Consider the following 14,061-nt stretch of genomic DNA (forward strand, 5'->3'; position numbering starts at 1 on the left):
GGAGCCTTGGACAAAGACTGCACAGTTTTCTTCAGTTACAAGACAACTGAAAAATCAACTGGAGCTCGAGAATTCCCCAGAAAGAAACTGCGGTCCACTGATAACCGAAGGACAGAATGTCTCTGCAGAAGTGTGCCTATAGGCATAATGGGCAGAAAAACCCAAGCAACATTTAGAAGAATAAATCAGCAGCAACAGGATCTGTGATTAAGATTGCTAGTCCAAACTCCCAAGCAGGGAGATATGTTAGGCCTGACGCTCACCCACATTGTACCCTGTCAAGGGCAGGGCTATCTATCCTGTGTACAGGAAGGAACTTTGGGCAACCTAGCAAGAGTGAGAAAAGCAAAAGGCAGTATTGGTCAGAGTTTGGTGAAATATAGGGAAAAAGAGGTGTCTTTCCCTGCAGGTACACACTGAGATATACGACAAACACCTTAGCTTTTCTCCCCTTCCCCCCGAAATTCCAACTGGAAGTTGGATGGCGTGAAGAACACAAGGAGGCAGACCGCTGGACTTCCAAGGTAAGCATAAGTTGCTAGATCGTATCTCACAACCCCAAGCAAATAACTCACTGCCAATTCCAGTAGGGAGTTAACCAACGAAATAGAGCCCTCAGCCTGCTTGGAACAGCTGAAACAGAGCAAATTTCACAGGGAATAAATCCAGAAACATTCTACTAAGAGCCAGGAAACCGGGGTGCCGCAAGTGCAAACCCCTGTCAAACAGGATTTCTTCACCAGCCTGGAACCCTAAGGGTACCAGGGCAGGGCAAGAGCGATCTCTGAACAGATTACCCTGAACCTGGCTTAGGTATTAAATTACTCAGCCATGATAGTATATACTTCCCTCAAGGAAGCATGCGGTCCAGTAAATGGAACAATTGTTGTCTGAACCAGGACCCCTCTGTCCACCAACACGGTTATCCCAAAATATCTGCAATTAAACAGCAGCATCTCTGTTGCGGGGTCCCTAGTCTCCCAACTCCTTCAGCTATGAGTACGGTGATAGGTTGAAAAGCATGCTCACCAACTAGATGGATTAGAACCCTCCTCATTGAGATAGGGTTCCGCAGACTAGAATGACTGGCAATAGTGGTCATTTCCAAAAACACTCATTGAGCTCAGCAGGTATCAAAGGTGAGACATGGTGGGAGAAACCCCTAATCTGCACCAGGGAGCTACTCTGGAAAGACTCCCTCGTGAAATAGACCTGCTGTGCTTTGGGTCAACCTAAGTAGCGCACTACCGCTCAACCAGCTCTCGGATCCCACAAGCAATCGAGAGCAACTGCCAGTCAGCAGCAGTGACATGCCTTCTCCGGGAAATGGAAAATGAGGGACACCCCAAGCAGGGGTGGACAGCCAGGCATCCACAAAGGAACCCATAAGAGTTGCCCAGGAACTCAGTTGAATCCCCCCTTCCTGAAGGGACAGGAAAGCAACAAGACTCTGAGCCTCCCAATCCCGAAAAACCTGTCAACTCTCTAGTTGAAAGTGGGGACACCATCATTGATCGCTGAGGTTCAGAAGTGAGCAATCTGCCACTGGCAGTCACTCTAGGATGGGGAAGGCCACCAAGGTAATCAACAAAGGGGCCACAGCAAAAATGGTCAGATGACCACAACTGACTTGCCCTGGCCTACAAAAAGATGTACCAATTCAAAGAATAGAGTCTCCAGTTCAGTGATAAATCTGCCAGGGACAGAGGCCCAGGAACTTCCCCACAAAAGGGATTCATGACATGGAAGGGATAGAAAGAACATTCCTCTTCCAAGAAAGGAGAACACTTCAGATACTACCTTCCTGGTGTCCACTCCCCTTGGGGTTCAACCAGGAACTCAGTCCTAGGTAAGTTCTGTCGCTGCGGCGCACAACCTGTTGTGCATACCACAAGGGAAACACATATACACATACCCCCATACAGTAGAAGACAACTGGAAAATAAAGCCTTCTGCTGTAAAATCATGCTGACCAGTACTCAAAGTGGCATCCCATCCTACGGATTGCGGCACACCTATGACTCCACTCGTCGTGCTTGTGGGTAGAATCCCACGGCACAACAAGGACAGAGCGCTAGAGTCGGTGGCTGCATGCTGTTAAAAGGCAAATCACAGAGTGTGTGATGCCTTCCTTGCCAGTGTTTTCCAGTACTTTGTGGTACACAACTGACGAGGAGGCTGAGACCTTGACACAACAATGGCAGAACCCTGACATGGCGAGAACTGCACAGACAGGGAGGGTGCAGACTGCCATAGTACGAGGCACTTGGAGTAGCTGCCTTGCCACACCCGACTGTGCATGATGTGCTCCACTGTCACCATAACTCCCAGTGGAGTGCATAGGAAAAGTGTGATGACAGCATCCCCAATACCACTGGGGCTCTGGGTTGGCATGGTGGTGGGTGGAATTCTATGGCATCATCCCTCCAGTACCTGATAACACTGCATGAGGCTGGACACAGCTCTTGAAACTGAGTCAGGAATGGCTCACCACCATTTCCCTCATGGAACGACAACAGTGAAGTTCATGGTGACAGACAGTGCCCATGGTGCTCTGCGGTCATTCATGCGGCCACCAAGTCCACTGGTGCCCAGAGTTGTGACGGTGCCCATAGGGCCCATAGCACTTTCGCACTCAACAATGATGGATCACATCCAGAGCACCAGATGATGCTGCACCCAGGGCTTCAACAGCATCAACAGCCCGGCATCACAGATAGAGACCCTGGTGCCTGACGGCATCGATAGACCCCCAGGTACCAAGGATGCCAGAGGCACCTGCAGGCAGAGGCTCTGCAGCCCCAATACAGCCCTGACATGTCTCCTTGGTTCCCAGAGGAACTGATGACTGCCATCTACTGTTCCCCTCGACTCACCTATTTGTCCTAGGACATCAATGCTGTGAGCTTGATGGCATCCCTCGCCAGCAGCTAAGGCTAATGATAGCCTTGCTAGCACTCATTAACACCAAAGATGCACGAATCCAGGCCTCCAATGCGTCCCGACCCCAGCAGCTCAGGGCCCCCCAGATCATCTACATCCATGGTGCCCCTCAGTGCTCTGTCAGGATATCGCCAAGGCGCCTCGAGGGCACCAGACCACTATGCCTCGGCGTACCAGGGTGCTCTGAGTAAAGAGCGACCCCAGTGCTCGATCCATTCAAGGCTGAAGTCCCTGCTGCTTGAGGGCTTCAGTGTCACTCGGGGACGACCGGGGTCCGAAGGCCTCCATGGTGGCCCCTCACCTCGATGTCATCAGCACAGCTCCACACTACAATGGCATCAAGGCCACACCCCACAACAGCCCCGAGGGCAGCCATGGCATCAAGGCCATTCTCCTCGACGGCATTGGGGTTGGTCACTCACGCACCTAGACAGGATTGAAGGCAAGGAATGGAACAGAGGCATCCATGGCATGGATGGGTCCGCCACCTTGAAGCCCAAGGTCGCTCGATGACTCCAATGCCTCAAGTCCACAAATGCCTTCAGCAAGGAAGGCCCTTATAGCATTGAGAGTGGTCATGCACCCAATGGTATCGGGGGGTACCCCGGCACCTCGATGGCGTCAAGGGTGACCATGGCGCTCAATGGCAGTCCTGGTCCCTGACATGGCCCTGACATCAATGCATCAGAGCAACAGTGCGCTGGTCACAGAACTGCATGGGCAACTGTTACTGGGCATGGCACCGAAGGGGCGGCGGCAAGCTGTTTGCCCAAGCTCATGCTCACCTCTGTCTCACAAGAAGATTGCACTGCCATAACGGCAAGCAAGAGGGGAGGCTATGTTATTCAGGGCCCCTACCCCTGGAGACTAGTCCCCTTGAATATGGGGAGGATGAATTATCCTCCCCACAGGAACAGTATGGTCCTCGATCTCTGCATTGTTTGAGCCTCCATCGATGCCGATCAGTGAAACGGCATGGAACTCTTGCCCAGGTAGAATTCAGGCAAGTCCCTGAACTCAGCAGCCTACACACAGATCACCCACGGATGACATTCAGTTGGTTCTGCCAGTACCTGACAAAGGTATAAAAACAGACAGAGCAAGAAGAGGACACAGATACTAAACTGTTGGTGCAGTATTTCTTTTTTTTTTTTTTTTTTTTAAGGGGCAGAAATAGACTCTGCCAGAATACAAAGCGAGTAAGGCCCACCATGTGGTTGATAAACAGAGGAAAGAAGAGAAAGGAAAAGAAATACTAAAATAAGGTAAAGGAAAGAAAAACAGCTGCAGCTCTCGAAAAAAAATCACTTACAAAACTGTGAGGAGAGCGCAAAGATGAATACCGTGAAAGACACGGCTCCCGCAACCACACAGCTACGAGGGGGGGGGGGGGGGGAAGAGACTGAGGGACTCCGCCAAGAGGCAGGGTGATGACTGCAGCTGCACATGCTCAGTAGTGCATGTTTGAAAGTTCTAGAATCTTTGAGATCAAAGTTCCGTGCTGGGCTCCATCCGATGTCTTCACCCATGTGTGAGGACTGCCATCCTGCTTGTCCTCAGAGAATTGGAGGAACTATATCTTGATGCACAAAGGGGCAAATCTTGGCATAAATAGTCCTGCTGTTCATAAAATGTGATGGTACAATGTGTATCCATAAAAAAAAAAGTTAATTTAAAAAAATCTGGAAAACTGTCACACAAAAAAAAAATGAAAAAGAAAAAGTTGACAACCCTGACCCCTCCACCTACTATGCTCAATGTTAACATTCCATCATATAGGCCTTTACAACTTTTTACATAAACAGGTACTCAAAACAGGAACGCAACCACCACAAATACTCATTTTATGACATTAAGCAGTTAATGTTCGATAGCAACCTCCATGAGCAATAGGCACCTGCAGTGCTAAGGAAGAGAACTTTGGTAAAAGTAAAGTTCAGAGAGAATCTAATTGTATAATGGATGCTAGGGTAATTATGATGCAGTCCCAAAATGAATTTAGGATTTTATATATATCATTTCAGGGGGTTTTTAAGCAGACTAGAATTCAATTAAAATATGTAGCAAATAGTTCCAGTAACTAAATCAAACAGGTCGCTCCCAAACTATGATTCTGCTTTATTAATAGAGTTCTGAGGGCATGCTGGGCATAGTCAGCCACCTTCAGTTTAGCACAGCAGGCTCCCATTCTCACTTCACTCGGCACCGCCCAGCACCAAATGCATATTTCTTCATACTACACTGCGACTGCTTACCAATTAAAACAAAAGAAATCTCCACAGTAAACAAGATTATTGGAGAAGAGAGGAGGGGGGTAAAGGGTACTAATTCAGCTTTGCAGACTCTTCCTATTTAATCCTAAGGACTGACAACTGAAAATCGCAATCTTCTGGGACAGGAAGAAGAAAGTTTTGTTTAGAATTTCATGGGACAATAAGAAAGATTGGATAGAGAAAATAATTATGTAAACACCACCAATATTGTTCATTTCTGGATACAAAAGGGAAACACACCACTGTTAGAACACTACTAGATAGTCCTAGCAAGATGATAAGAAAAGATGGATGGGGCACGAGGACAAGGAATAGAGAGGGCAATTTAACCGATCCGCACCAACCACAAAAAAAAATACCTGAATAAAACTTGGACGTGCTCAGATCCGTCAGTGTGTCTTTCCAATTATTGTACCAAGGGACACTAGCTTTAATTGAACGATCTGATAGAGAAAATATGGCATTATTAGACTAGAAATGTCAAGCACACACCAATCTGTCTACACTTGCTGATTTGGTGAGTGTTAACTGTTTCCAGCACACCTTCACATTCGATAAGTAGTATAAAATTCTAGTAATAATTAGAACATCAATCAGCTTCAAAACTTAGCTTAATACAAATAATGTGCCCATGAGATTTTTGCTGATCAAGTTCTTCCTTCTTCAAACCTAATCATATAAAAAATATACAAAAATACAAATAATCATCTTAGAAAAAAAGAACCACCAACCAAAACTGGTGTACCAGTGTGACATCTTATACTGGCTTGGTAACTACTTTAAAATAAAAAGCTAACAATAAAAGTTTCAAGATCTAAATCAAAGAAAAATAAAATATTAAGTTTATAATCAGTTTGTAACAGTGAAGACAGCATAATACATTTTTATACACAGAACTCTGATATGCTGCCACAAACATTAGTGTTTCATTGTAACATCACCAAAGTGAATTTTATATCTTGCTGTAATTCTGAAATAAATAGGATTAGTTTAACATATCTTGTGATCTTCAAATTCACTGAGTTCCATGTCACGTCTATATCATCAGTTTGCAAAGGTTTGAAGACTTCCCTGCACAGGTTCAACACAGTGAAATGCTCCTATTATTAAGCACCCCTGCATCAGGTAGTCAGACAGATGCATACAGCAACTGCTTTCATTTGGCTCCCCTGCTGAAGTGGATTGGAGGAAAGCAAGAACAAAGTTACCAGCCACTTTCGAGAGTTTAGCTGAAGGCAACTGACAAATTCATTTTTAGCTGATTTTAAAAAATGAGCCAAATGCTTCCTTAGCATATATACCTACAAGGCACAAATACATACATCCACACAAGCAGAGAGAGTTCATGCATGTGTCTATAAAACAAGTAATACGAAAAAAAAAAAAAGCTGGGGACACAGCCACATTATTTATGACCTGGCCTGAATTATTCAAATAAGCCTCATTCACACTATCCCACAAATCAATCATTCCAAGTTCACATTCAGAAGCCCAGTGAGCAGTAAAGCTGCCGGGATAACTGTGTGGGTTACTATACCTGTATATTCAATAACACTTGTCCAGGTATAAATGCCACTGAATATACCCAGGTAACTCTGGAACAGGTGTTCAGCTCAAACTTACCAGGCTAAAGCATAACCATATTCCAGGAATGCCTTCAGCTGCTCCTCATTTTACCCAGATAAAATTTACCCTTCAGTTGAGGGATACTTTCAACCCCACTGATTTGTCCAACTAACTCCCAAACAGGCCTTACCCCTTATTCAGTAAGGGGAGGAAAACGCGCGTCCAACCCGCGGCACCTAATAGCGCCTTCAACATGCAAATGCATGTTGATGGCCCTATTAGGTATGGCCCTATTAGGTATGCGCGCGCGATTCACTAAGTAAAATGTGCAGCCAAGCCGCAAAGGTCGGCGCTAATTTCTTCCGGCACCAGGAAAGTGCACAGAAAAGCAGTTTTTACTGCTTTTCTGTGCACCCTCCGACTTAATATCATAGCGATATTAATTCGGAGGTCCCGAAGAGTAAAAAAAGTAAAAAAATAAAAAATAAAAAAATTTGAATTCAGCCGGCAGCTGTCAGGCCGAAAACCGGATGCTCAATTTTGCCAGTGTCCGGTTTCCGAGCCCGTGGCTGTCAGTGGGCTCGAGAACCGACGCCGGCAAAATTGAGCGTCGGCTGTCAAACCCGCTGACAGCCGCCGCTCCTGTCCAAAAAGAGGCGCTAGGGATGCGCTAGTGTCCCTAGCGCCTCTTTTTACCGCCGGGCCTAATTTAAATAAATTAACTTACTGTATGGCACGCAAAGGAGAGTGTCCGGTGCATGCGCCAGGAGAGCGGGTGCTTGCCCGCTCTCCCGCGTTTTTTACTGTATCAGCCCGAAAGTTAGCTGGACAAATCTTTTGAATATTACTCTCACTCAAGAACAAATGCATTCTCTCTTCCCCATTGCATTGATCTCCAAATGTCCCTCAAGCAGCATGTCAGAGCTGGTTATCCTAGTGACTGCTCAGACTTCACACTGTCACTTTCTCACTCTCCTGAAGAGAGACTCTGTTACTCATCTCTCTTTGCAATTTAGAGGAAACCAAGTAACTTGGTCAGAAAGGGAAGAAACAATTAAATTGTTTTACTTCCGGCAAAATAGGTTTCTTTATAGTACATCTCCATTACCTCACATAAAAGTCTCTGCATTGCTAGGATGGCACTTAAAAAAAATTGTATTCTTACTTGCTGATGTGTCTGCATTTTGAGGACAGAAGTGAGTCATGCCTATGGTACTAATCAATTTTCTGTCACTAACAGCAAAATGAAAACAGGCAGAAGCAGCAAGCAGCACTGAAAGGGGGGTTTTTTCATCTGTTTTTCTACCTTAACCATCACTGGCACTCCCCAGATTGCATGCAGGGCATTTCATGAAACCCTCACCAACACGAGGGCAGGAAGATCACCTTACAAGGCGTACCCCTCAGCACCACTCATTCAAAGGCTGACATAGTAGCAAAGGCATTTTCCCTCTCCCCCAGACAGATTACATCCACTGCATGAGCAGAAAAATGTTTTATCTAAGGACAAAAAATGTAAGCACATACCACCCCATTTTACCATTCCTAGGCCCTATCTTTTCTTTACCTGTTAAGAAAAAAGGGAGGGTGGAAAGAGGGCCAATAAAGAAGATACTGGAGAAACCTGCTACAACAATTTTCTTTACAATAATGCTTCAGCTGAAATTCTGCCATACCCACGTTACTAAGCAAGCTTCTGCTGTGGCATACATTTTCTGCCAGACTCCGTGCATGAACAGGTAATACAGCACCCTTAAATTGTTTCCCAAAGAATTGTTTAAAAAAATTAAACACCGTTAACTGATAACTTGGCAGAATTGCTCATTAAGCAATAATTCACATGCGCAAAAATGAAGAAACCTCCTCAAGAACTGGTTCAGCCACACATTTTATGCAGCACAACAGCTCCACATACTCACACAATCCTCAAAGCAGCTATTTCAAGACATGCTTTGCCCTACCAATGCAGAATGGTCATGAGCAATTTAAAAATGACTTAAGTTTTAACATCTGCATTTCCATTCTAATCTAGAACAGTCAACAAAAACAATTATGCTACATACCACTAATATTGAGATCATAGTCTCCTGCGGTGATCACATTTGCCACCAATCCATCTGCTGGTTGGCTGCAGGAGACAGAGTCACTCAGAAGTTTCCGGATGGCACCAGGCTGAGGTGGTTGGGTGACAATGTTGTTGACTGCTATTTTCAGGTTTTTAATTATGTGAAGTTGGTTGTTGGGATCTCTCATATGAACTATGAAGGAAAAAAGTAAGTTCATTAAATAATCATTACAAATCGTTTCTTCATATTGAAGACAAAGGGAAAAATCTAAAACTACAGCACTGATGATGATGAAAAGGTAGCTAGAGTCAACTACTTTATAAACAATAGAAGGCAGCAGTTTATTTCATTCTTGCAAATATGGTGGCTTTTTAAAGTTTAATACCATCCAACATTAAGTGGAATGCTTTAAGGTATAGCTTTTTTTTTTCTTCATAAACTTCCTCCCAAAATTCATTCTTCATCTATTTATAATGTAAGCGCATTGTTTTAATACATTGCAATGTACTGACATAAGTAATAATGTTCAAAAGGAATACTGCAGGAGATCCAATCTAATAAGATACTTACAAAACTATTCATAAGGGAAAAAAGTAATAGACAACTTGCATATTTAGTCCACCATAAGAGGAGGAAACTTTTTTTTTTTAAAGCAGAGGTTTAAAAAAAATAAAATAAAGAAAATAGTAAATATTGAGGGTAACTAGATAAATTACAGTAGATTTAAATAAAGCAGTGTTAAACATCTCAACACAAATCCATCAGGGTCTGAGTTGGCAGGAGCAGACAAATATTTTGCTAGTCAAAACAATATAAGAAGTATGCTTATCAACACGATATTAACAGAATCATAGCAATGTCAAGGAAAAACCTCTCGTACTTAAATTCATTTTCAAATACGTATTTCACGTTTCATAATATAAAATGGACACAGGCAATTATAAACAAAAATGCTTACTAAATATTTTGCTCTACCCAAGTATCTTCATCCTATTGTTGGTAGCATTTGTGCTCCAACTTCATATTTTTCTTTTAACTTTCTAGTAACAGCACTAATTATAATTAGATCAAATAAAGTAGTTGAAACAAATGAAGCTTATGCTACAATCTGCTCTTTAACAAAATACTTACAACTAGATGCCTGGCTTTCCTATAATCAAGCAAAGGGCTGCAGTGCATTCTATGATTAGCACACTCAGAACTGAAGGTCAGTAACATGTTAACGTAAACACTGACTTGTGCTCAAGTAGCTTAAAAATAAGTCAACAGAAGTATCTAACAGTATGCCTTGGCTTAAGAGCAAGGTTCATGCCTGACCAAAACAAACTCATTTGACTCTAAACCCTCAGAGATATGGCAGTGTAAGTAGAGAAATACCAGTTTACTGCTTCTTTTTCCCATAGAATGAAAAGGGGATTCTGTTTTTTGGAAGCTCAGTACTCTAATACTTGATTAACTGCTGTTAATCAAGTTTACTTAGGGAATAGCCACTGCTATTAATTGCATCAGTAGCATGGGATCTTCTTAGTGTTTGGGTACTTGCCAGGTTCTTGTGGCCTGGTTTGGCCTCTGTTGGAAACAGGATGCTGGGCTTGATGGACCCTTGGTCTGACCTAGCATGGCAATTTCTTATGTTCAAATTTGGTTCCTGGGTTTTGAACCTTAAACGAGAGATTCACATTTTCTTCCTGCATACCAAATTCATTAAATTTCTAACACTTTATTTTGGAGAGCAACTGTGCCTACATTAGAGACAAACATCCATCACTTTTAAATCATTTTTTTCAACATGCCATATACAGATACCCTGAAAACCTTTTGGGGGTGGGGGGAGTCACCAGTACAGGTTTAGGAAGTCCTATTCTACACCCCTAGGCTGCTCAATTTATATATAAGCCTATGAGCGACAGCGCAAAAAGTTTTACTGAAATTAAACTATACCACATCCAGTGCTTGTCCCCTTGGACCAGTTCAACATTTCCATAAGCATCACTGCAGGAAAGGAATTTATCAGATGAAACTAATTTCTCCATCTTTATTCAGCCAGTCCAGTCAAGATGCATGGGATGTACTCAAGCTATCCCTCTACTGAAAGGGAAACTAAAAGGAAGCCTCATCTCTGGCTCAAAGGTCAAGATGATTGTGCTTTGAATGAGTATGCAAGGAAGACCAGGTCACCATTATGCAAATCTCCAATAGCGACACCAGTTCTGCCCACAAAGCCGCCTGCGCACTGGTACAGTAAGTGCTCTCAATTGACTGGGAAGTAGCAATCCCTTGGGTATAATAAGCCTCCCTATCATTTCCTTACTCCAATGAGCTATTGATGCCTTTGAAGCTGTTCCGACCCTTCTAGAACCACTAAAACGAACAAACGATATTCTGAGGTTATGAAACTATTAGTGACCTTTAATTAAAGAACTATTCTCCTAACATCTAAATAATAAAATTGAGCATTCTCTTCACCACCCGAGACCCTTTGAAATGACAGGAGACATACAATCTAATTAAAATTAAAAAAATGCAAAACCATCTTGGAAAAGAACAAAAGAGCAATAAGAATCTACACCACCTAGTTTAAACCCAAAAAGGAATCTCCAGGCAATAGAACTTGCAGCTCCAAAATTCATTTGGTGAAATAGATTGCTACTAGAAAACACTACCTTAAGCAGCTTAAGTAATACCTTTCTAAGAGGCTCAAATGAGTGACCAACCAGGTAAGACAACACCAAATTCCAACTGTAGACATACCTCTTCCGCCATATGCCAACACCTGATCTCACCTCATTGAATCATATATGCCTCCGCCATAGCACTGGCTGACAAGATCCTGACCACTTGACCCTGGAGAATGGAAGGAAACTAAAAGGAGTGCCTTCTCTACCACACTGCTTTCCTACCAACTGATGGACCACTTGGCTTCTTCCAGATTCCAAGTGCCTTGAGCCACTATATAGTAAGCATCTCAGCCCCAGAGACTGGCATCTGAGGTCACCATTATCCAAACAGAATATTCCAGTTTCATTCCATTGTCAGGAACCTCATGTATTAGCTACTAAATCAAACTCTCTCTGGCTTACATCAGGCAGAGTTGCATGAAATACACCTGGGACCAAGGAAACCAATTCAAGAGCAAGTCCTTGGCAAAGGTTTCATGTGTGCCGTTGCCAAAGGCACTAAAAATCCAAGGCGGCCTCCATAGACCCCAATATCTGAAGATAATCCAACTTCTGAATCTTTATGTCTGTCAACCAAATCCTGCCTTCCCTGGTGACAAACTAAACCCTCAGGTAACTCCAGAGATCAAGAGGGAAGTAAGATGCTCCTGCTGAAATTGGAAATGCAGCCCAGATCATGCAAAAACTATCACCCTGGCCACTACTGGCTTGCTTTTCTGGGCAAACTTTGGTCAGATCCACCAATCATCCAGACACAAATGTATCAAAATACCTTCTCTGCACAGAGCCACCAAGACAACCTACACCTTGAAAAAAAAAAAAAATTTGGAGCTGTGGCCAACCCAAAATGGAGAGCCTGACACTGAAGGTGCCGACCCCATCACTGCAAGGTGAAGATATTTTGATGCCCTTCTTTTATTGGGATTTGCAGGTAAGCCTCTGTCAGATCTAACATTAAGAATTCTCCTCTTCATGCTATTATAACCAACTTCAGTCTCCATCTTGAAGTGGAACAACTTCAGAGCTTTGTTGAGCTGCTTCAAGTCCAGAATAAGGCAAAAGGTACCACAAAATAAATTAAGTCCCAACTCTGACCTCATAGAGACTACAGGATGGGACCACCATGCTATAACGCAACAGCCACAAACACCCTCTGTATGGCTTTCCCCTTATGAACGGATCAGCTCTTTAAAATCTTCTCCAAAAAGATTTCCCTAAAAGGAACATTTGGTCCACACTATCTTAACCTTGGAAATTAAAACTGCTGACCAGATATATAGCCATAACAAATGAAGGGCAGCTACGATGGAATCCATACTCCTAGCCGAAGCCTAGATCAATTCATATGTGGAATCTGCCATCTGCCAAAAAGGAAGCTCCCAGTAGCATCTGAGCTGCATCCTCCAGGAGCTTCCTCCCACATTCTAAGGAACTTTCTTGTATGTGTTGAGAAACACAATCCTGCTCTATACAACAGCCTACAGCACACCAAACTAGCAGCGTCAAAAGCCCATTTAAGCACAACCCTTTACCTTCCTATTCTGGGCATCCTTGAGGACAGAAAACCCTTCCACGGGAATAGTGCTCCTCCTAATAACAGCACAAACAAGTACATCCGTTCAAGCAAATTTCAGTGTTTTCCTTTTCTGAGCCAAGAGAGGATACAGCCTCGCCATAATCGTACCCCCTTAAAATTTAACGCTGTGGCATTCCACTACATAGAGATCAAATCTCTATATATGCCACAGAAATGCTTTGAATGGTTTCCTTAAACTTGACTTTATTGGGTTTTCTTCTGAGTTTGTAGACTCCTACCCTCTTTCTTTTTTTGCTATGTTCAATGTTTGTAGGGACTGTGGGACAAAGTTCTTTTTTGTTGGACCACCAAACCAAAGCTAAATTATTCTTTTCTCTTGAGGAAAATTCCTCCTCCTGACTCTCCCTCACTGTGACTGTCCCTTAAAACACAGAGGTTCAAAACTGCAGGGCTTTCTCCCCTCCCAATCTCCTCTATTTTTCTCCTCCTCTTGCTCTAGATTCCCAGGAGTTTCCCAGGAAGGAATCCCACAGGAGAGAAACCCAGAGCTATACCCCACCCTACAGAAAAGGGCCTGATGTAAACACCTCAAACTACATGAGAACAGAAGGCCTAGGAAAAGGAGGGAATCACATCTTCACCTGAAGAAATGGGAACGGCTCTGCTTGGAGCTCCACCTGGAGAAGCCACGGACCAGACTGCTGCAATGTCAGAGATAACCAGAATCAGAGTAGGAAGCCTCTGCTTTGAGTTACTCCCTTCTCATGGTTCCAATATGGCCACTATTCCCACCATGATAGCAAGCATGCAGGCGGGAATGGTCTGCAGATGACCCTGCCGACGTAGGCCTCCCAGGACAGACTCCGCTGCATGCTGCCCTCTCTCCCGCTCCTCCCCACAAAATTTAGAGGCTTCCCTTGCCCCCAGTGACTGACAGCACAATCCACACACTGCAAATAATGAGCACTTCCCACACTCCTGAAAAGGAGACGTCGCTT

The 14,061-nt window shown here is 43.8% G+C and overlaps 1 protein-coding gene across 4 annotated transcripts in view; it reads right to left on the reverse strand.

Moving 5' to 3' along the window:
* TRAPPC8 (trafficking protein particle complex 8) overlaps positions 1–14,061 on the reverse strand; it is a 431,358-nt gene that overhangs the window by 398,743 nt on the left and 18,554 nt on the right. For 3 of the 4 annotated variants that reach the window (XM_029591181.1, XM_029591183.1, XM_029591186.1), the window contains exons 2-3: positions 8,846–9,040; positions 5,576–5,659 (exon numbers count right to left, since the gene is read on the reverse strand). In XM_029591181.1, the coding sequence (XP_029447041.1) occupies positions 5,576–5,659; positions 8,846–9,040 (279 nt within the window). The remainder of the gene's footprint in view (positions 1–5,575; positions 5,660–8,845; positions 9,041–14,061) is intronic. The other variant, XM_029591182.1, reaches the window with a different exon arrangement.

This window comes from Rhinatrema bivittatum, chromosome 2 (genome assembly GCF_901001135.1).
Source record: "Rhinatrema bivittatum chromosome 2, aRhiBiv1.1, whole genome shotgun sequence".
NCBI classification, from domain to species: Eukaryota; Metazoa; Chordata; class Amphibia; order Gymnophiona; family Rhinatrematidae; genus Rhinatrema; species Rhinatrema bivittatum.